Genomic DNA, 23,524 nt, shown 5'->3' on the forward strand with positions numbered 1-23,524 from the left:
TATATGAAGTCCAAATTAACTTACAGTTATAGGGATATAGGCACATTTAAAATAGACAAATCACAGATTTAAACTATGAATTTGTTGCATTAAATTTGTGTCAGTCTAAAATAGTAATCACTTTGGTTCTGTGAATGATTCTTATTTTTTATTTTATTTTGGCAAAGTAAAACCAGTAGATATAACAGGAAAAGCGTTCAAACTAAGGTCATAAACACACACTGACCCTATTGTTTTTGGCGAAAGAGATGGTTCTGGCCTCCATGTCTAGGATGCAGGTGATTGTGTCTCCCTGGGTGAAAGAGGGCAGAGCTCGGCCCAGCTCTCCTCCATGATACAGGCTACCACTGTAGGCCCGGTACAGCCACATGTCTGTGGTGGTGCGATGGTTGTAGTCCCTGATGGGCCATCGGGACACTCCAATACACGTCCCTTCATTTCCTCTGTTCTCCTTAGTGATATAAAACTAAGAGATGCAGACAAAAAAAAACATTAGAATGCAGAACCTGTAGAAGACAAGTGACACCAGAGACTGTATTTTGCATTGTTACCTTCCAGATAAAGCAACCAGATGTGATGGCGGTGGTGGCCAAACCATACCCTTTTCCCCCCGATCCATGAGAGAGTACATTCCCGCTCTCCAGAGAACAACAGATCAGTTTATGTGGGTCGAAAGAGAAATCACCAATCGGAATACATTCATCTTCACTTCCGCTGTCCTGGAAGACATGCAAGTACATATAAAACAATCTAAAATGCATGGACACCAATACGATTGGGTCACATTTGCACAATGGATAGACAGAGATGAGTTTAAATACCCTATCTGAGTTCTCCAAAGTTCTCTCTTTTTCTAAGTTTTTCCTCATGGCCAAAGGTTCTTCCCACATGTATGCGGACAAAAGGCTAAATAATTGATCAGAAATCTGAAAACAAAAATGACATGGTAAACGCTCAAGTCAGAATCAATCAACCACCAATCATTCAGTGTCAGGTGCACAGAACTGATTTAAAAAAAAAACATTTATTTTCTCACTTGTTTCATGACGACAGGGTCTGAACAGGAAGGGAGAAGAGCTTCCAAAATATGGAAGGCTAGCAGCTTCGTCCGCAGGTTGTGAAAGCGTGGATTTCCAGAGCTGCATTTGTACGAGATAATTGTCATCAATGGATCAATCCACTTGATAAATGCGGAGACTCTTTTGGCGACCCTTAGTGACAAAATGCGTCTTAGGAAGACTAGAAAGTCAGCGAGCTGGGACTCCACGACCCTGCTGCTACGAACTACATCTGCACCTAAAATAAAACAAAAAAAATAATATAATATAATTACAGTAAAAAAAAAAAAAAAAAAAACATTACTACAAACAAACAATATATAAATAAATAAATAAATAAATATAAGGGCTGTCAACGTTAACGCATTGCGATTAATCTAAAAATTAACGCGTTAATATTTAACACAAATTAATCGTTTGACCCCAACTTCTTGCCGTCATAGCAGTGCGGAAGGTAATCTATGCCTGCGTCCCAATATGCACACTATCCATCCTAAATTCTATGTGATATTAGTAATTTTCAATACTATTTAGGGCAGATTGGGTGGACCGTATGCACATTGGGACGCAGGGATTGTGTGATTATGAGGCGCCGGGCTCGACAAAAGAGAAGCGAACGCGGAGAGAGAGAGCGAGAGAGAGAGAGAGTGGACTCACACACACACACTCAACCATTCGGCCCACACAGATCATCAACACAGAGAAACAAGTATCCATTGGACAAACACCATCAAAAACCAACACAAATTAGAGTGTTATTTGGCACTAAATCGAGAGTACACCATGGCAAGCTACCTGAGCACAGTGACTGATTTGAAACTCAGGAAAACATTGGCGATGTACAGACTCAGCGAGCACAGTCTGGCCATAGAGATGGGCCGGCGCAGACAGATATGGCTCTCCCGTGAGGAGAGAATCTGCTCCCACTGCAGTCTGGGAGAGATCGAAACAGAGCTGCACTTGCTCACAGAGTGCCCAAAATACCAAAACATTAGAGACCACTTTTACCCCAAAATTAATCATATATTTCCCCAATTTAACATTTGTAGCCCAACCGAAAAACTTTGTTTCATTCTAGCGGCTGCTTAGGGCCCCCGTAGCCATCAGAGGGCCCCCAAGAGTAGCCTAGTCTACATGAAATGACCGTTTATTTTATATTTATGATATGTGTCAATGGACAGTGGTAATTATACAAAAGTGCAATATTAATTAAATATTCTATACATATTTTATTATTTCCATAGCGACGTGTCATGCAGGCACATATGCGCCGGACGCTGCCGTGTGGATCTGTCAGATTAACATCACGTAAATTCACCCATCACCAAATACATGAAAGTAAGTGGTCAGTTAGCTGGGAGAAAAACAGAGTAAACTTTATAGTAACCTACACAATGTGTAGCCTATTTGATTAAAACGTCGTCCATTAATTGAAAGGATTATTGCCGCTTTCCATAGAAATCAGCGTGTAGCATATTTAACAAACTAAATATCTTTTTTTTTTACTTGTATTTAAATGTCTGAAACCTAAAATAAACTGTATTTGATTGAAAACACTGAGCAGTTATGAAATATGAAAAGCACAGAGCGTGTCTTTCTTTTTATTTTTTTTCTGAGCTTGTCTTTCTCTGGCTCAGCGTCAGCTAAAGCGCGGCGTGTCAAAGGGTTGAAATCGATCGCGTTTTGAAGGTGGAGGGGGGACAAATTCAACATGGGGATTTTGTGGCACAAATCAGAGGCGCGTTTCTCAAAACCATTGTTAGCTAACTATGGTCGTTATTTCCATTTAACTATTTGTAACGATAGAAATTGCGACCATAGTTGCTTTTGGGAAATGCACCCCTGGTCAGATCAGTAAAAATAACTTTCCTGGGTATACATTTTTGTAATAAAAATAAGCTTCTGTTTCATAAACTGTTAACAGCTTAACATTATTTAACTCAGCCTACATTTTGTGTCTTTGCTATTATATTCCAATATCATTATGCCTCAATTAGCTAGATATAAATTAACGAGTTGTTGTTTTATATGTACAGATGCTCTCTGTTGTGTTTAATATTTATTATAAAAAAAGTATGAGTTGTAATAAAAGTACAACTTCGATTAATATTTATGTTGTTAAAATAACATTCTGTTCAGTAAATGCATTGTCTGCTGGTTTATTTAGCTACTTTTCAGCACATTAAGCATGCCACTTAATACTTTAACCCCCGGTTTCTTGTTTCACAGACAAGGCTTAAGCCTAGTCCTAAACTCAAATGTAAATCTGAGCTATTTCAACTGAAAGAAACTCGCACTGACTGATTTTAAGACATGTCAGTGTCTTTGTTTTGTCTTAAGATGAACACCAGTAATGTTTTTTTTCTAAGGCATGTTTATAAAAATCACTTAAATGTCCTAATTGATCTATGGCTTAATCCTGGCTTAGTCTAAGCCGTGTCTGTGAAACCGGGTCTAAGACTTTGAATGTTAAAGTGAAAATTAACACCTGACCACTGTTGTAAGTACGCAACTGTTACAATTAAAAAACACAGAAGGGTAAAAACATGCAGGCAGACAATGGTATGATGTAAGCAACACAGCTACAACAAACAAAACTGATAATGGGTGTGTTAGATTTATAGTGTGTGAATAATCAAGCTTTGACAAGAACATGTCATATTGGCGGCACCGAGGGGCCCCCAAATAAAATTCTGCTTAGGGCCCCATAAAGGCTTGGGCCGGCCCTGGTGCCAGGGTTCACATATTTAACCTGTGTTTTAGTGCCACTCAGTGGACATTTTTCTTTGAAACTGCGGTGAAACGTGCAGTAAGGTACATAAAAACAGTGTCGCACAGAGGTACGTATTTTTATGAGACCAGGTTGTCTAATATGTGTGTGTGTGTGTGTGTGTGTGTGTGTGTGTGTGTGTGTGTGTGTGTGTGTGTGTGTGTGTATGTATGTATGTATGTATGTATGTATGTATGTATGTATGTATGTATGTATGTATGTATGTATGTATGTATGTATGTATATATATATATATATATATATATATATATATATATATATATATATATATATAATATGCAATGACAATATATTTAGATTACATTTATTATTTATATCTAGTGTTATATAAAATATATATAAAAACAATGAATCTTGTGTTGAAATGACTGACTTTCTTGTTTGGAAGTTTCTTCCTGGATGTGCTCTGTGGAATCCTTCTCTAGCACCTCCTGCTGGTGGACTGCATGTAACAATCCCTGCAGCTGCTCGCTCATTACATCCATGAGAGCCTGGGACACTTCCAAAGGCAAGGCCTCTTCACAGGAACTGGAGAAACACACACACACAGTTTTATTTAACTGCAGCTGTACAACCTAGATTGTCTGCAGCCAGGTACTGTTGCTCTTATTGGCAGAGGGGATGTTTGTTTATATCAAACATCCATATGAAAGTTTCTTTCCTATGCAAAACTGTTACATTAAAAGCAATATTATACTTTACTTTTGCTTTACTTTTGTCATTTAGCAGACGCTTTTGTCCAAAGCGACTTACAAATAAGAAAAAGTAACTAAAACTAAAAAGTTACAACTCTATAAATACTATCTACCCACATATTTAAGAAAATAAAGAAATTAAATAAAATTAACACATGCATATAACAACAACATTTCAATAATAAACATATCAATGAAAAAATTAAATAAAAAGCTACTACTATCCCTTGCCGGTGTCCCTGCCCGGTGGAGTCGCACGGTAGAGTCGATGGTCTTTACACTCTTTGGTCTTCACACTAAGAGGGCTTCACACGACGACTGCCGCGACCGCTGCCGCGGTATAATAACCTTCATTATACCAATCTAACAAATGATCATTTCAATTCAGCTGGACCCACTTTCCTGTTTATCAACTACAAATGGCCAAGCAAGTGCACACACTGACAAGATACACGATACAGTACGAGACCAAACGCGATTTCAGCAACTCTCATCCTAGTAAACAAAATAAGCGTTTCCTAGCAACGGCAAATGCGCTAAACACTGAGATTATGATGTAGCAAAACGAATGCTTTGAACGGCATCATCTAAAACATCAGTTTTCCAAATTTGAGGGTTTCAGAGCATGTCATGGGAGGCGTTTTCTCATTCTGTGTTTAATTATCAAGTTTATAATCTCACCTGGCCGCTATGGCGAATATCTGCAGGAGTCTGGCAGAGGCCAGCTTCACTGCCCCATCGAGCTGCATGTGACCGGACATGGAGGCGGCCAGCCAGCGCTGGTTCACCAGCACACAGGTGTTATCAGTCAGAGTGGACAAGATCTCCAGGACACCACATTTAATTATCACCACCAGATCCACTGGCTGATAGTGGAAGTTCAGAGCAAAGACTGTAGCTAACAGCAGGTGCTGATAAGAGCCTGAAATTAGAAAATCTATGTTAAATCACTACTTAATTAAACTGGAATATTATTAGAGTACTTGGACACTGTCAAACTATAAAATATAGTCAAACTTGTTTATCCAACTAAGATATGAAAAGTGCATGTACAAAGTAGAGTAGGCACTGTATAAAGTTTATCATTCTATTAACATTAAAATGCACTGTAACATCCAAATTGGTTATATAAATTTACTTAACATTATTTACCTTGTTATATATTAGCTGCTCATTATTAATAAAAATTAGTGCTCTCAAACGATTAATCGCATCCAAAATAAAAGTTTGTTTTCATAATGTGTTCTGTGTATATATATTATTTATATATAAATACACAAACATGCATGTATATATTTCAGAAAAAATAGGTTTTGATTATATATTAAATATATTTATTTATAATATCAATTATATGAATAAAAAGACGTAAATACATTAAATATTTTCAAAATATATACTGTATATGTGTGTATTTATATATACACAGAACACACATATATTATGCAAACAAAAAGTTTTATTTTGGATGTGATTAATCGCAATTAATCGTGTGACAGCACCAATAAATATAAAATAATAAATAAAAAGTCAAATTATATTAATAAAACATTTCAGTTATAAAATATTTAGTTTAAATGTCAGTACTATTTTCATTATTTGTATTATATGCATTTACATAATATGATAAGCATGAAAAAAATTAAGCATTTATATAGAACTAAAAACGACCAAAAAATAAACATCTATGAATTTTTTTTTTACCGTTTTATGAAATACTTTTTTTTGTGCATTTAGACAAATGCTACATGCTCGAGTAAGAAGCGCTACCCACCAGCCTGTTCTCTCTCTAGCGCCACTTTCTGTCTGAGCACACGCACCAGTTGCTGGTACAGCGTATGAGCTGCAGACTGTAACTCCCTTTGAACACTGATAGGAGCAGACTGAGTCCCAGCCTAGACACAAACCAACATTTCAAACAATATACTTCAACAGGAGTACAGGCCTAATCTATAAGGGAGATGTTCAAGTCAAGACAACAGTAACAATTTCTTGGCATAATATGTGATTTGTATTTGAGGAAATGTCATTATCAGTGTGTCTTACGGTGTAATGGTGAATCTTGTTGTTAGATGCCGCTAGACTGCCGGTGATCGGGGCTCCCAGACCAAAGCAGCCAGAGAGGAATTGCAGCTGCACTGACTGCAAGAGGCCTGGAAAACGAGGAGGTGCCAGAGAGCTGACACTCTTTTCCTCCATCTCTGACAGGAAGGAGGAAATCTGACACAAGGCCTCCAAACGAACCTGGATGGAGGATATGAAAACAACTGCGATGTCTCTACATCTAGTTATTGAAAGTAAAATGGATCTGTAATCGATTTCCCACCTGAGCTCTTTGGTGTTGTTGTGCCATGGCTATGGTGATGGCTTTGGGATCCACATATGCACCTCCATCTTTGTCCACCAGAGAAGAACTTCGAATGAGGTTCCCACACAGGAAATGGAAGACCTGGCCCAGGATGGGTGTGCCACCTCCGCCGGGGCACAGCACGGTAGTGGGACTGATGCACTGTCGCAGTCTCTCCCAGGCATCTTTCATGATGCCCAAAGAACAGAGTGGAAGGCCTTGCAAGAAACAAGGCTGATTAGCTCAGAGGTGTGATATTTAAGCTAACTAAAACTGATGATTATAGTTTATGTGAAAGAAGAGAGTGAGAGAGAGAGGGGGAAAAATGCAATGCAAGTTATCAGACATGTGAGATCAAATTAGATATGTGGGATCACATGTGTGACATAAGACTTCAGAAATCAGATTAGGCATGAGAGATCACGTGAGATTGGGCAAGCAAGATATCAAGCAGGTGTGAGATCAGACATGAGAGAGGTCAGAAATACGAGATCAGACAGGTGAAATGTAAGATTATTTGAAATCAGACATGTAAGATGTGCGAAATCAGAAATGAGAGATCATATATCACATCAGATATGTCATAGATCTGACATGCGAGATCAGACTGGTAAAAGTTGCAACAAATCCAATATGTGTGAGATCAGATATGATAGAAGGTATTTGAAATCAGATGCGAGTATTCATAAATGTAATATCAAATATGTGAGATCAGTTATGTTAGATCAGACATGTGAGACGAAACACACGAGAAATTAGAAACAGAAGATCAGACAGTTGATATCAGACATGAAGAAACTGTTTCATCAAAGAAATGAACTGCGAGATCAGACAGGTAAAAAAAACTAATCAAAGATGCAAAATACCCACTATGTGTGAGATCAGATATTAAAGATGTAAGATACGTGAGATCAGACGCAAGGAATCTTACAGATGAGATCTGTGAGAGATCAGTTTAGTTAAATGAGATGTGAGAAGACACATTAGAAATTAGAAACGGTCAGACAGTTGATATCAGACATGTGAAAGACCAAACAGGTTAAAGATCAAAGATGCAACGAATTCAGTATGTGAGATCAGATATGTAAGATATCCAAGATCAGATGTGAAAAATCATACGTGAGATCAGATATGTAAGAGATCAGTTTTGTTAACTGAGACATATGGAATGGCACATTAGAAATTAGAAACGTGAGATCAGACAGTTGATATCAGATGTGAAAAATCAGATATGTTAAAGATCTGACATGCAATATCAGACAGTTAAAGATCAAAGATGCAACAAATCTATGTGGGAGATCAGATATGCAAGATATCTGAGATCAGATATGCGAGAAATCATACGTGAGATCAGATGTGAGAGATCAGTTATGTTGGCTGAGACATGAGATGGCACATTAGAAACGTGAGGTCAGACAGTTGATATCAGACATCTGAAAAATCAGACATGCAATATCAGATGGGTAAAAAAAAATCAATGATGCAACAAATCTACTGTGTGAGATCAGATATACAAGATATCGGAGATTAGATTCGAGAAATCGTGTGAGATCAGATATGTAAGAGATCAGTTAGATGATATATGCGAGATGAGACACATGAGAAATTAGAAACAACGGATGAGCGATATCAGTCATGTTAGAGATGAAACATGCAATAGATCCAATATGTGTGAAATCAGACATATGAGATCAGACTTAAAATAATATGCTACTTCATACACCACTCACCAATTTTATTTTTGAATGACCCTGAGGAGCTTTTCGATTCATCTGGTGTCTGTGACAAAACAGATTACAAGTAACAAAATCAAGAGTTTAATTCATTGATATTAAACTACAGGGAAACATGAGAAACATAAATACCTCTCTCTCACTGAATCTTCTCTCAGAAGAAGATTGTAACTCCATCTTTGTTCCTAACGCCTCATAGTAGGGTGGAGATCTATGTAGTGAGAGAGATTTATCACTTTCAGATTTTTTCACACCCGCACATGCAAATGTTTTGTAAATGCACACAACACAAACCTGGCTAAGCTGCTCTCAGTGGGCGTCTGTGACGACACACTCTCCTCCTGCCAAGCAGCTCGGACCCCCAGCAACAGGAACAGGCAGCGTGAGACCAGCAGGTGGCAGGCTGCTGAGAAGGACAGGCCCTGGTCGGTGATGCTGTGGTGGTCCCAGGTCCGCTGGGGGGGCTCCCTGTCTGGTGTCCCGGGACTCTCAGTGCTGCTGGGTAACGTGCTAGTGCCAGACGACTCGTACACAGTCTCGTTCTGTTGGAGCTGCATGGCCTCACGGGTGGCCAAGAAACACTGCAGCACCTCTGTGGGGAGGAGGACACACACAAATAGTTCACAATTACACAACACCAGAGGGAGTATTTTAGAGACAATAGTGTCACATTAATCCCAAAAATTATCAGGGTTATTACTGTTAATTAAAACTTAAATCATTAAAACATTTTAATTACTTGAAAAAAAATATAAATTAAAAAGAATAAGAAATGTTGCCATGGCAAAATAAGTTGAAGTACCAAAATAACTAAAAATAACTCCAAAACACTATATAGTTTTTTTTATATATATATATATATATATATATATATATATATATATATATATATATATATATATTGTATACTACATAATTAAGAAAAAAAAAAAAAAGACAAGAAAACCGAAAATACACATTTAAAATCAAATTCAAAATATTAAAAAACCCATCGTGTATCAGCGATATTAGGATTACACTGACCATGATAAATCTATTGATAACATGCAATCTTAAATGTTTATACATAAGACAATAGGTTGAATTATTTAGAACAATGACAAAACAGCAAAGTCCTGACAAAAACCTACTGCATGCTCATATAAAAATACAAATCAAAAACTTTGCAAATGTCCTGTGTGACAATGTTTTTACATATATTTTAATACAAGTGAAGAGTAAGTGAAGCATTCAATTAAAGGATATAAATTATTTTAAGCATTTTAATCCCAGAACTGTAACCCAAAAAAGTGGGTCTAGGTAGCTCATTCTGAGACAAAGAAACATCAGGTATATATTTCAACAGAAGCACACACTCGCTCTGTGAGGGAAGAACACAGAAAGCAGCGTGTTTACCCGGCAGGTACATACTGCTGATGCTGGGCGTTTCCTCCTCTAAGGGATCGTCCTGGTTGTGTTCGGCTGTGTGGGGCATCTGGCTGCTAGGATCTGTGTCTCTTCCTGTCTGCTCTCCAGAACTGCCCGCTTCCTGCCTCTCCTCACTGGGGCTCTGAGAGCCCAATGAAGCCTGGACATGATGAAACACAGAGTAACAGTGATAATGTTGGTTAATGTTACTTTGTCCTTGGTTAGTGAGCATCAGCATAAAGAAATTGGGAGGTCATTATATTTTATGACATATCATTTTGTTTTAAGTGTAGAAAAAATTAGTGTCAAACTTCTCAAGTTCATTAGCATGTTTCTAAAGAATGAGTGCATAGAATATAGGCCATAATATAGTAAATAAAGCAAAGAGTCTCTTATGCCCAACAAGGCTACATTATTAAATAAAAAATACAGTAAAAACGGTAATATTACCATTTAAAATACTGCTTTTTATTTGAATATATTAAATGTAATTTATTCCTTTTATGAGAAAGCTGCATTTTCAGCAGCTATTACTGTTAAAAAGAATAGCATTTATTCAAAATAGAAAATCTTTTGTAACAATATAAGGTCTTACTATCACTTTTTATCATCATATCCTTGCTGAATAAATGTATTAATTTCTTTCCAAAATGAGCAAAAAACAACAACAAAAAAAACATACTAATTTCTATATAAATAAAAAAATGCTATTCTTTAACTTTTATTCAAAGAATCATGAAAAACAAGTTAATAAAATATTAAGCAGCACAACTGTTACCAACATTAATAAATCAGCATATTATAATGATTTCTGAAGGATTAAAGACTTTTCCACCACAGGAATAAAGAATATTTTTAAGTATATTAAAATAAAACTGTTATTTTAAATTGTAATAATATTTTACAATATTACTGAAGCCTTGATGAGCATAAGAGCATAAATAAAAATGCTTCAGATTCAAAACTTTTGAACGGTAGTGTATATATTACTGCTTTATTGATGTGTTTTACCTGTTTGGTGGTAGTTGTTTGGACGCTGGTTGTGTTTCCTATGCTCTCCTTATAGGACAGTAGAGTGCTGCGGATTTTATACACCACCAGATATATTTCAATCAGCACCTCACATGGCTCATATCTGCAGTAAAACACACGCACACACATTAATGGACTGTTTAAACTATTGGTTCATCCCTGCTGCTGCAGAAGGTTGATCTGGATATTCATGACTGTCAATTCATATTCACTAAACTCTCACTCTCACAAATGAGTCATTATGGCTGAGAAATGTATCATGTGAGATTTCTCACAGTACAGAGAGAGACAGGCACTGACACTTTAATATTCACATACAGTGTCAATCTTTAAATAGAGCATATATTCATTAAATCTGGGTCAACTAATTAAAGAGTTTATTACACTATGGCAGAAGGGAGACGTGGGAAGACAAAGGTGTTCAAGAGATCTAGGTAAAGAGAGAGAACAAGGGCGAGGTGTGGATCTCACTCACTTATCCTGCCAGTAGGCTTCATGAAGGCCGGCATGTTTGAGCAGAGCGGCCAAACTACAGCGACATGCCGTCTCTAACAGATAGTCTCCCACTGATCCACTATTGTCCCAGTCTGCATAAAAACACACATGAAGGTCAATACTTAGACAGGTACATGATGATCGTTCACAGTTCTTGTGGTGCAAATAAAATCAGGTACTTCTGCCAATAGTTACAGGCATACATTTATATAGGTAGATCCACATTCCAGCTATGAATGAGGCATCTATGCATTTATATCTATGGTAATAGATACTATGACAATGTTCCTTTGGTGCACAAGCCCCTTTTCTAAGTATTTGGTGCCAAAAAAGTATGTAAATAAATGTCTTGAAATTTTTTGACACACACTTGAACAAATCCTGCCCCCTCTTACCTCGACTCGCCGCATACTCCTTCATCTTCCTCCAGAGGGCGCTGGCAGGTTCTCGCAGGGAGCCAAGAGCGAGTTCCACTAGCGTTGTGTTCTCTTCCGACAGCCGCAGCTCGGCTAGTTTCACTTCTCCACAACCCATGAACACGGCCTCAGTCAGCCAACCCATTGCCCAGTCTATAGGATAACACACACAGATGAGTATTTATTTATCTGTATTTATGTGTGTGTTCATAACACATAACATAAACAATAAGCTGCTGCCTCCTGGTGGCAGGTCATTACCCAGCTGTTCAAAGTCTATCTCCAGCCCGTTTCTCAGGAGTGGGTTACACAGCCAGAACTCTGCTGTCTTCTCCTGGATAGAAGGGGGTGGGCCCTGAAGCATACCTCCCAGGCATCGGCCAATGGCAAGAGCCACAGACCTCTCCAGGTCTAGTAGCCACGCCCAGTCTTCTGACTCTGGCACTGTGATTGGCTCAGAGGTTTCAGATGCCTCTGCAATAGGAAGTACATTTATATTTAGTCATTTAGCAGAAGCTTTTATCCAAAGCGACTTACAAATGAGGACAACAGAAGCAATCAAAACCAACAAAAGAGCTATGCAAGTGCTATGGCAAGTATCGGTTAGGCCAGTAGAAGTAGGAGTGTATAATTGGCAGTACTGTGTCTATTTTAGTAAATTTCTTGATGATCTCTCATGTGTTAATGATTAAGTTGTTTTTGAAACATTTGAAATGTCAAACAATGCATTTAAGGTATTCGGAGCATTTTCCAAGAATGACAGAAATACATAATTCTGGTCCTTACCTTCTGAGTTTCCTTCCAGCTCCATGTCCTCCAGGTGTGCAGTGTTGGGCAGGTAACAGTTGAGCTCGTTGAGATGTTCAAGCAGAGTGAGCAGGTGAGGAAGGAGGGGTTTTACTACAGCCAATGGCAGCAGGAGCAGAGAGTACATCACCTGACAGAGCAGGCTGCCCGCCACTGAACCAAACAGCACAGCTATAGAGAAACACATAACTCAATACACTGGGTCTGGTTGGACAACAGGATGGCTCCCATGATTGGAGGAATTGAAGGCAAGATAAATAGATGGACTAACAGATGGACGTAGGGATAGACGAATGGACGGGCGGATGGCTACGTAAATAGTTGGAGGTGAACAAATAGCTGGACAAATGAATATTGGATGGATGGATGGATGGACAGATAGATTGATTATGAATGGCTACATGGATGGATGGATGAATGGGAGACAACAAACAGATGGAGGGATGGATGAAGAGAAGGATGGATCGATGGTGGACAAATAGCTGGACAAATGGATAACCACAAATGGATAAATGGATGGATGGCTACATAAATAGATGGATGAGAAATGGATGGGAGACTATATAAATGGATGGAGGGATTGATGAACAGAAGGATGGATAGATGAACAAATAGTTAATACTACATAAATGGATGGATGGATTTATTATGAATGGCTACATGGATGAATGGATGGATGGATGGAGGGATAGCTACATGGACAAAGGTATAGATGGAGAGATGAACAGATGGATTGATGAATGGGGCACAGATGGATGGCTACATAAATAGACAAAAGGGATAGATGGAGGGATGGACGGAAGGGTACTTTAATAGAGGGATAGGTGGTCAGAAGGTTGGATCTATGGATGAAATAGACAGAAAAATGGACAGTTACAGTGCATAAATGGATGTACAGATGGAGAGATGGAAGGATGGATGGACTGATGGATTGCTAGGTATATGGATGGCTGAATTGCTGCATGGATGGCTACATGCATGGATAAGTGGGTTGAAAAATGAACAGCTAGATGGATGGATGGATGAATGAATGAAGGGAACGACAGACAGATGGCTGGATGCATGGATGGTTAGGTGGATGATAGATGGATGGATGGCACATTATATGTGTTCTTACTGTGTAGTTTCTTGATGACGTGTTTATCCAGTGCGCTCTCCTCCAGCAGAATGGTGGATCTCCTGAAGGTCTCGGCTGCGTAAGGCAGCAGTAGGCACAGGTGATTATTGAGCAGCACCACGCTACGGTCATCCTACACAACAAACAAACACTTATTATGCAGACCGTCTCCACCTCTGGGTCCTGGAACAATAATTTTTGACTAAACATGCTCACACAACAGTATTTTATTTCTTAAAACTACAATGCATAACCACTGCAACTAGCAGCCTGCGGGAGCTATCATATGGAATGGGTTTTAACAGGAAATGTGTCATTGTTGTACCTCAGCGCCGGTGTGGATGTAGCAGTGGGCAAGCAGGTGTCTGTGAAGGGCTGACAGCAGGTGGTGGAAGTGTGATGGAGCCTCCGTCTGTTTCTGGGACTGACTGAACCGCTGTTTATCACTGTTCTTCTCCAGTTCGCCAAACGCACGCTCCTGCATGAACAAACAGGGAACAGAAAGAATGGAAAGGAGAACATGTTATGATTTGTGATTAGATTTTTTTTTTTTTTTTAAGTTTTCTAAAATATAAAATCACATTAAATCCCTTTTATAGTTTTATGCATTTTATTTTAAATTTTACATACGCAATTAAATATATCAAAACATCTCAGTTGATTGGCTTTTCCTACAAACAATTCCTGTGTAAGAAGTAGGCAGAGAGCATTAGAAACAGGTTTAAATTTTTGCATACATAAATTAGTAAATTAAATTAGTATTATTATACGCTACCATTCAAAACTTTGGGCTAAGCACGATTTGTTTTTAAACTTGTTCATCATAGATGCATGTAAAAACATTTAAAATGTTACAAAAGATTTCTATTTCAAATAAATGTTGTTATTTTAAACTTCTTATACATCAAAGAATCATAAAAAAAGGATGTGGTTTCCACAAATATATTTTCATGTTTTTAAAATTGATAATGCACCAAATCAGTATATTAGAATGATTTCTGAAGGATCACGTGACACTGAAGACTGGAGTAATGATGCTGAAAATTTGCCATCACAGGAATAAAATATATTTTAAAATATATTAAAATAGAAAACAGTCATTTTAAATTGTAATAATACTTCACAATATTACTGTTTTTACTTAAATATTTTTGATCAAATAAACGCAGCCTTGGTCTGTCAAAAATGACATGAAATAAACAGTAATGTATATTATAAATTATTATATTAAATATGTATGAAATATATTGTCAATCATATATTATTTAATATTATATTCTTAATTATATATTACAAATTATAATATAAAAAAAAAAAAAAAAAAAAAAGTTTCCAAAAGAGGTTCAAGATGTAGATTGGGGTCCAAATGCCAGCTTCATGAGTGGCAGTTTTTCAAATGCCAGTTTTAAAAGCAGATTTCCTTTCCTAAACCAGCACAGAACAAAACTGGAATCATGAAGTATTTGGGAAAGATGCAAATAAATATGGTAATTTGAATTCAAATCAACTGTGACTTGAAAACGAAAAACATCTTTTGTGTCTGTCAATCTGACCAACTGTTGAACTGACCGTATAGAACCCGATGCTGAGCAGCAAGGTCTTCAGGAGCACTTCAGCCAGGTGGAGCTGGTCTGGAGCTTCTGAGCCTGAGCTAACGCTTCCTGTGGGGCGGTCAGGAGTGGGCGGCAGTGCCAGACCTGCGCTCAACTCCCCAGGTGAGCTGTATCCCAGCAGGGACGCCACGTGACTCTGTTCCTGGAGGCTGTTCAGCACCATGTCCAGCTGTAGACGCTGTAATAGCAATATCACAGAATCATTAGAGGAACAGCAGGGGTTTCTCAGCAAAATTTATATGTGTGCCAGATTTTAATATTGTTGTGTTTGCGTACCTGTCCTTTAGAGAGGCTTTCCCAGCTCTCTGGACCCTGTGGTAACAGCGAGTGCAGCAGCTCCGTTCTCTCCCTGAGAGGAGGCAGCAACAGAGACGCTCCGATGGACAGCGTGCTCATTACCGCCTCAACACATAAACAAAAATGTATTATTATGGTGTAGGAATGACACTGACAGATGATTCAGTCAAAAAGTTGAACCCTTGAAGGTTGTGAAAAGTCATGTCCCCTGCAAACACCCTCAAAGAGAAAACAGAGCCAACAGATTCCATCATCTTAGAGTTTATAAACATGTGGGCGGAACTCCAGCTAGCATTCTGATTGGCTGAAGTTGTTTACCGTTTTGTACTGTTGCCAGAAATTATAGATTGTACCGTAAGTAAGTGGTTTTTTTTTTATATTAAACAAAATATCTGTTTTGAGCCTTAAAAATGCTGTATGGAAACAAATAATAAAAAAAAGTACCTATAATAAACATAATACTCAGTTTACTTCAGGCAGAAAAAAATTATATTTAAAAGTAAATGTAAAAAAATATGTAATTTATTACGCTTTTTAAAAGAATCACAGTAGCTTTCACAAAGGTTACAATTTCTATTTTGCACCAGTTCCCCTCAAAAAGAGCAGTTTTGTTCTCTTGAACACATTTTATTTTTACTTTTATAGATTTATTGCAATATTTCATTGTCATGCATAAATTAAATTAACAACTTAGATAAAAACACAGTTACTGACAAATAACATATGCCTTGCCAAGTTTAATTTTCCAAAGAGCACAATAAATCACAACGAAATAGATATTCATAACTATTCAGCAATTTTCTGCAAGCTTTGTTTCTTCAAATTTAAATTTAATGAAAAAAAAATAACTACTGTTCAAAAGTTGGGGGTCGATATGGTTTTAGAAAGAAGTCTCGTATGCTCATCAAGGCTGCATTTATTTGATTAAAAATACAATAAAAAAGGAGTAATATTGCAAAATATTATTATAATTTAAAATACCTCTTTATTATTTTAATATATTTTAAAATGTAATTTATTCCTGTAGTGGCAAAGCTAAATTTGGAGCTCTAAAAACATTTCTTATTATTATCAATGTTAAAAAAAAGTTTAAAAAAAAACAGCTGCTTAATATTATTGTGAAAACTGTGATGCATTTTATGAGAATTGTTTGATGAATAGAAAGTTCAAAGAACATTTTAAATGTCTTTACTGTCACTCGTAATCAATTGAATGCTTTCTTGATAATTCTTTTTTTAATTTGAACAATTTTATATGTAAATTATGTAAACATATGCAAATTATTCTGAATATCGACATTTACATTTATTCATTTAGCTGACGCTTTTATCCAAAGCGACTTCCAATTGCTATATATGACAGAGGTCGCACGCCTCTGGAGCAACTAGGGGTTAAGTGTCTTGCTCAGGGACACTTGGTGTCTCACAGTGGATTCGAACCCGGGTCTCTCACACCAAAGGCATGTGTCTTATCCACTGCGCCATCACCACCACACAAATATGTGCAAAACCAATAACTAAGCTATACTAAGTTAGCATATAATGCATATAATGCAGAAAAAGTACAACTAAAACACACTGAAGCACAGTGTTTCACAGCAGACCTGTTGTATGGAGTCTGGTACATTAGAGTCGATGAGTCTGAAGAGCAGGTTCCTGAGGGGCTGACCCTGAGCGCCCAGCACTGTGGCCCCCGTTCCCCCTGCGTGGGCCAACGACAGGTGGATGGACAAGAGTTTCATACACAACAACACAAACTGGTGATGTTCCCTGGAGAAGAATCAGAGAGGACGAGAGTGAGAAGTTTAAAGATGAGAAGTCTAGAGTGACATTTACCGAGTGCCAGGCCATATGCTTCTCTGACCCCATCCCTGTGGACATGGAGACGATTATGGGCTTGTGCCAGTTACCCCTGCGGCTGTGTGTGTGTGACATTCCTGCTATATGAGTGTCTTTCAGCAGCTGACATTGACACAGATAAACCAGAATTATTGCTTGCCTATGCAAAACTCTCAGCCACAGCGCTAAGGTGTGCTCGGTGGTTGCCATGTAGTGACTTGAGAGAAAAGTAAAAAGCTGAAGCAGAAACTTAGAGGTTGGAGGATACAATAAAAAAAAAAAAAATAAATAAATAAAATAAAATCATTTTCTGGAAGCTTCCACATAATGGGATCAAGACATTTGACGCATACTCTCTCTTTCTTTGGAGATACTGGCGCAGAATTAAATGTTCGGACCTCAAGGTCAACATACATCACTTATCTTGAGGCCTCAGCAGGAAAAGATCTACGATATTATATAATCTGTATGACAGCTCTTATGTAATCTTAAAGCTTGCAGTTGACAGATGTAAATTACTGACATTGCAAACGTCTATGAATCAGACTGGCATGTTTGAAGCACCCATCCATAGTATGAAATGGTATTTTATTCTCCATTTTATAAAATATAACAGACATTTTTTATGTTATAATTTCAACAAAAAAAATTAAATAAAATAAAAAAAATTGAAAAATTCTTAAAATAAAAAGAAACAAATAAAATTAATTCAAATGAATAAATACATTTAAATTTCTCACCCTGCATCTATCCACATACCTACCTATCAAAAGAACAAGATTTGTAGCATGACTTCGTTTTAAAACGACAATATCTGACACTCTGTGCCTCTATCTATACACATTATGCTGTAAGTTTTTTTTGATGAATCGTTTGTGGTGCAAATCACAATCCATCATTTGTAAATCTGGGTGGGTTGGTGCTAGGTTTTTACCTCTTAGAGGGGAAAGGTGCAGGTGGTGTGTCCCCACTGATACTATCACAGTAACGCTCTAGGAAAGTGCGCAGGTATGTAAACGTGCTCTCCTCCAGATCCACACAAAACGGCCTGTGCCAAGCCACCAGCTGCCTGCCAGCACACAAACACACATTGATAATTCACACTCAGTCCTGTCAGGAAAACAAAGCAACCGAACAGCTGTGAACAATGGAAAATGTAAATGCGATTGTATTAATACATTAGCGGTGGAACTCACGCCAGGTTTGATTTGCATAACGAATATGAGAATGGTGCCGTTTCCTGTAGACTCAAACTCATTTAAGGACAAATTGTTTTTGGTTTGGATTTAGATCAGGAAGAGAGGGGGCTTTTTATTCCATTTGCATTATCCATAAGCAATGAGAGATGCAGATAATGAAATACCGAACATGCATTGTGGAAAAGCCATCAAATCTCAACCAATGAATACAGTTTTCTCTCTCTTCTCACCTGTCAGTGGGAACCGCTGTCCAGGCCAGGCTGTGGGACGTGCCTGCAGTAATCTGCTGTATTGACACCCCTTCTAAACCAATCACTTTCTTGGGTTTGGTGAGTGGCGTTGAGGTATGGCCCTGCCCACACTGCCCCATGGCATTGTTGCCCCAAGAAAACACCTCGTTTTCTGTAGCACAAACCAATGAAATTACTCAAGCATTTTCTTAGAATAAACTAAATGCAGCATCAATCTGAGAATCCCATTTCAGTAAATAACTTCAATTTCAGTCTCTTTCTGATTCAAAGCTATCAGATGGCTTCAGAAAACTTGGAATATAGCACATATATAACTTGTATAGACTACTTTTATGGTGTCTTTTTTTCATTTCCATTTCTTGTATCATCAAAACCCTTTTCTGTTTGGAATTACATGAGGGTGAGAATATAATGAAATATATAAATGTTTGTGATAAATATTCCTATAATCCTTAGTGTTGTTATTGCTAACTACAACTAAAATTAATAAAAAAAACAATTGCCTTGAATTGAAATATAGCTGGGGAAAAAAAACATTGTCTTGGCAATTAACTGAAATAAGTTTAAGTACTTAAAAATTCCTAAAATTTAAACTAAAAATATAAATAAATGTAATTTATGTAGAAATATAAAAACAAATAATAATATTAAAAAGGGCTAAATTTATTAAAATGTAAACAAACATTAAAATAAAAAAAATTAAAAAATAAATTCTCATAAAATATGAATAAATACTATAATAATAGAATCAAATAAAAATAAAATATAACAAAATAAAAATAATATATAATAGGAATACTATCAGATAAGAATGAAATGGCACTGATCAACAATTAATTTCTATAAAATTTTCTATAATGTTTCTATAAAATAATTAGATGCAATTTAATGCAATGCATTTTTTATGTAAATTAATTTAAAAATGCAGTGCAAAACACATCAAACTCTGTGGACGTACTTTAGGAAAATAAAAAAAGCTTATCTAAAAATTTTGTAGAGCAAAAGTTGCCACTATCAGTGTCAGAGCAGAAATGATCAAGTTTTTTTATTTTTATTTTATTTATTACCATTTTCTCATCTCCTCTTCCCATTTTGTTTCTCCATCTCTCTTACCATGAGACAAAGCAAGACAGTGGCTGTCTCCACAGGAAATGTCAATGATTTTAGTGATGCTGAGCTCCTCTATCAATCGAGGTCTGAGTGAGGTGGTCTCAGACGAGCCGCAGCCGAGACACGAGCCGCAGCCCCACGCAAACACCTGCATCACACACACAGCAGAACACAGAGACATGAGAATTTATATGCGTGTATAACGGTACATATTTGCGGTACATATATGTGAGGGTGTGTATACCTGGCCAGCAGATGTCAAAGCCAATGACGACTGACTCCCAGCACACACTTTTCTGATAATGAAGCCATGTAGGGCTTCTATCACTTTAGGCCTGTACACACGGTTTGTGTCCCCATGTCCCAGTTTACCTGTAACACAAACACAGTTTACATCTACAGAACTGCCTCTAACATGGACAATAGTAATGTAAGGTGTGTCAAATTCAGAGGCCGTGTTTGCACTTGTTTCAACAACTGGCTCTATATTTTGCCTTGTGAAAATACTTTGCGACGGCTTTATTTCAAACAGGTTTGAGCCTGTGAGCAGATGTTATGTCTGATAGTGCTACAATACAGAGCAGAGCACTCCGAAGGGTACACTGCTTTACTGTCTCATATGTACACCATGTAAACCACAAAACTCATATGTATAGCTGTTCAAATTGTTATGGCAAATAGAACTTGAGTCAAATATTATGCCTTTTTGAGCCGTTTAATTCAAATTATTCAATTCATTTGAAAAAAAACCATGAAAATATTCTAACATGAAAATATCTATTTTCACAGATAGCCATAGGGTAAACAAAAGCAATGCATTATGTTTGAATTAATTATTAAATGACCTTAAAATGATAGATATAGACAGACAGACAAAATCACAACTAAATAAAAGTGAATAAATCACAAACGTAAATAATGATAGATAGACAGACAGATACTCCAGTTTTCAAGTGTTAAATTTGACAAATTTAATGCATGCATGTTGAATAAAAATGCTAATTTAAAAAAAAAAAAAAAAAACTGAAATAAAATCACAACTAAATAAAAATAAATAAATAAAATCACAACTAAATAAAATGATAGATAGATGGATAGATAGATAGATAGATAGATAGATGTGGACTTCTACAGAGAAGCAAAAAAAAAAAAAATATTGAATACTACAGACTATGGCCACTTTATATTAAACATCAGCATACCATTGTCTCCTCCTCCAAAGGACCAGACGATTCGTCCATCTTGAGCCACAGCGATGGTGTGAGAGCTGCCACAGGCCACTTGCCCGACCCCACTCATGTCCTTCACCAGAGTGGGCACATTACGACTGTGACTGTCGCTGTGACCTACATGACAGGCAGACAGAGGAAAACGAGAATGAGACACACAGGCAGAACTTCTGACACAACAGTCTTACTCAGTCTGATGGATCAGGCGTCCCGTCGACTGTCTGGCAAATTATTTCTCTGCGGATTAAAAGAGCAAACTCTGAGCAGTGTGGACTATGCACAGCAGTCATTCAAACCATAAAAACCAACTCCCAGAAATCAATAGTGAATTGTATTTCACTGACAACACTATATCTGAGAATAGATCCTCAGGCTTGTGTGTGTGTGTGTGTGTTGTTGATGGTCTGTAAGAGGAGAATGATATACCGAGTCGACCGAAGTCGCCTTCTCCCCAGGTGTACAGCTCTCCGTCATTAGTCACCGCAGCGCTGTGTCTGTATCCAGCAGACACGCACACCACCACCTGCAATACACAGGCAGGAAGCTCACACACTTTGACAAATGCAATGATGAGATTTGTTAAATTTTTATGAAATATTATTGGTTATTAGAGTATTTTGTCATTACTAGGGTATTGCTATGTGGTTGCTAGGGTGTTTTGGTTTATTCTGGAACATTGTATTCAGTTTTTAAGGTGTTCTGTGGTTATTAGGACATTGCTATGTGGTTGCTAGGGTGTTTTGGTTGATTTTAGAATGTTGCTATGCATTTGTTAGGGTGTTCTGTGGTTACTAGGCTCTGCTATGTGGTCTCTAGGGTGATATGGCCGTAAATTTATTTTTTTAGCATGTTATGTAGTCGGTATGGAATTTAGGGGTTGCTAGGGCATTCATATGTGGTTATTATGGTGTTTTGGTTGATTTTAAAATGTTGCTATGCAGTTGTTAGGGTGTTCTGTGGTTAGTAGGGCATTGTTATGCAGTTGCTAGGGTGATTTGACTGATTTTTAGCAAGGTCCAGGAGCCGGGACTCGAACTTGGGATGCCTGAGGTGCAACAGCGCTACATTTTGACGCGCTGCCCACGAGGCTATTGGTGCCAACAATCTGGTTGATTTTTAACACGTTATGTTGTTGCTAGGGTGTTCTGTGGTTGCTACAGCATTGCTATGTGGTTGCTAGATTGTTCTGAGTGATTTTTAGCATGTTATGTTTGTTGTTGCTATGGCATTAATGGGTTGCTAGGTCTTTGACATGGTTGCAAGGGTGATCTGATTTATTTTTAGAATGTTGCAATGCAGTTGCTAGGTTGTTCCATGGTTGCTAAGGCATTCCTATGTGGTTGCTATGTGGTCGCTAAGGTGATGTGATTGATTTTAGCATGCTATGATGTTGCTGGGAAATTCAGAGGTTGTTAGGGCATTGCTATGTGGTCTCAAGGGTGTCTTGATTGATTTTAGAATAGTGCTATGCAGTTGCTAGGGCATTGCTATGTGGTTGCTAGTGTAGTTTCTATTGTGCTGTGGCGATGTTAAGATGCTTCTATGGTGTTGCCAGGGTGTTACTATATGGTTGCTAGGGTTTTTCGCATGTTACTATTCAGTCGCTAGGATATTGCTAAATGGTTTCCAGGGTGTTGCTGCTATATGGTTGCTAGGGTCTTCTAAGTGATTTCAGCATGATGCTAGGCAAGTTTATGATGCAGTTTTTTTTCTAGGACACTGCTATGTGTTTGCTAGAGTGTTCTGGAAGATGTCTAAGGTATATATCGTTTCAAGGGTGTTTCTATGGTGTTGCTAGATGGGTGTTAGGGTGTTCTGGAATGTTATCTACTGATCCGAGTCAAAAGAGCTCAGGGAAATCAGTGTTTCCCCTGCCATTATCTTAGGAGGGTGGCCCGCCCTCCCAATCAAATCATTTTCTCTATAGCGCCAGATCACACCAGAAGTCATTTAAAGTTACCTTTCCAATAGAACAGGTCTATATCTTGTTCTTTTATTAAACAAACCAAATAGCCTTTTTTGTCTTATTTATACGAAAGCATGTTATTTCGGTCTCTAACGTTGCATTACATTCGCATGCTCTGTATGC

The 23,524-nt window shown here is 37.6% G+C and overlaps 1 protein-coding gene across 1 annotated transcript in view; it reads right to left on the reverse strand.

Moving 5' to 3' along the window:
* LOC306862198 (putative E3 ubiquitin-protein ligase HERC1) overlaps positions 1–23,524 on the reverse strand; it is a 70,176-nt gene that overhangs the window by 34,010 nt on the left and 12,642 nt on the right. The window contains exons 6-34 of the mRNA XM_079404928.1: positions 21,862–21,958; positions 21,409–21,552; positions 20,451–20,578; positions 20,210–20,354; positions 19,076–19,247; positions 18,581–18,715; positions 17,412–17,577; positions 15,788–15,913; positions 15,468–15,689; positions 14,224–14,376; positions 13,899–14,031; positions 12,761–12,952; positions 12,236–12,448; positions 11,954–12,127; positions 11,539–11,650; positions 11,043–11,166; positions 10,020–10,191; positions 8,919–9,216; positions 8,757–8,835; positions 8,622–8,670; positions 6,871–7,109; positions 6,591–6,788; positions 6,319–6,439; positions 5,226–5,466; positions 4,223–4,377; positions 1,037–1,296; positions 822–926; positions 552–719; positions 227–466 (exon numbers count right to left, since the gene is read on the reverse strand). Coding sequence (XP_079261054.1) covers positions 227–466; positions 552–719; positions 822–926; positions 1,037–1,296; positions 4,223–4,377; positions 5,226–5,466; positions 6,319–6,439; positions 6,591–6,788; positions 6,871–7,109; positions 8,622–8,670; positions 8,757–8,835; positions 8,919–9,216; positions 10,020–10,191; positions 11,043–11,166; positions 11,539–11,650; positions 11,954–12,127; positions 12,236–12,448; positions 12,761–12,952; positions 13,899–14,031; positions 14,224–14,376; positions 15,468–15,689; positions 15,788–15,913; positions 17,412–17,577; positions 18,581–18,715; positions 19,076–19,247; positions 20,210–20,354; positions 20,451–20,578; positions 21,409–21,552; positions 21,862–21,958 — 4,761 coding nt within the window. The remainder of the gene's footprint in view (positions 1–226; positions 467–551; positions 720–821; positions 927–1,036; positions 1,297–4,222; positions 4,378–5,225; positions 5,467–6,318; positions 6,440–6,590; positions 6,789–6,870; positions 7,110–8,621; positions 8,671–8,756; positions 8,836–8,918; positions 9,217–10,019; positions 10,192–11,042; positions 11,167–11,538; positions 11,651–11,953; positions 12,128–12,235; positions 12,449–12,760; positions 12,953–13,898; positions 14,032–14,223; positions 14,377–15,467; positions 15,690–15,787; positions 15,914–17,411; positions 17,578–18,580; positions 18,716–19,075; positions 19,248–20,209; positions 20,355–20,450; positions 20,579–21,408; positions 21,553–21,861; positions 21,959–23,524) is intronic.

This window comes from Barbus barbus (assembly GCF_936440315.1).
Source record: "Barbus barbus genome assembly, chromosome: 43".
NCBI lineage: Eukaryota > Metazoa > Chordata > Actinopteri > Cypriniformes > Cyprinidae > Barbus > Barbus barbus.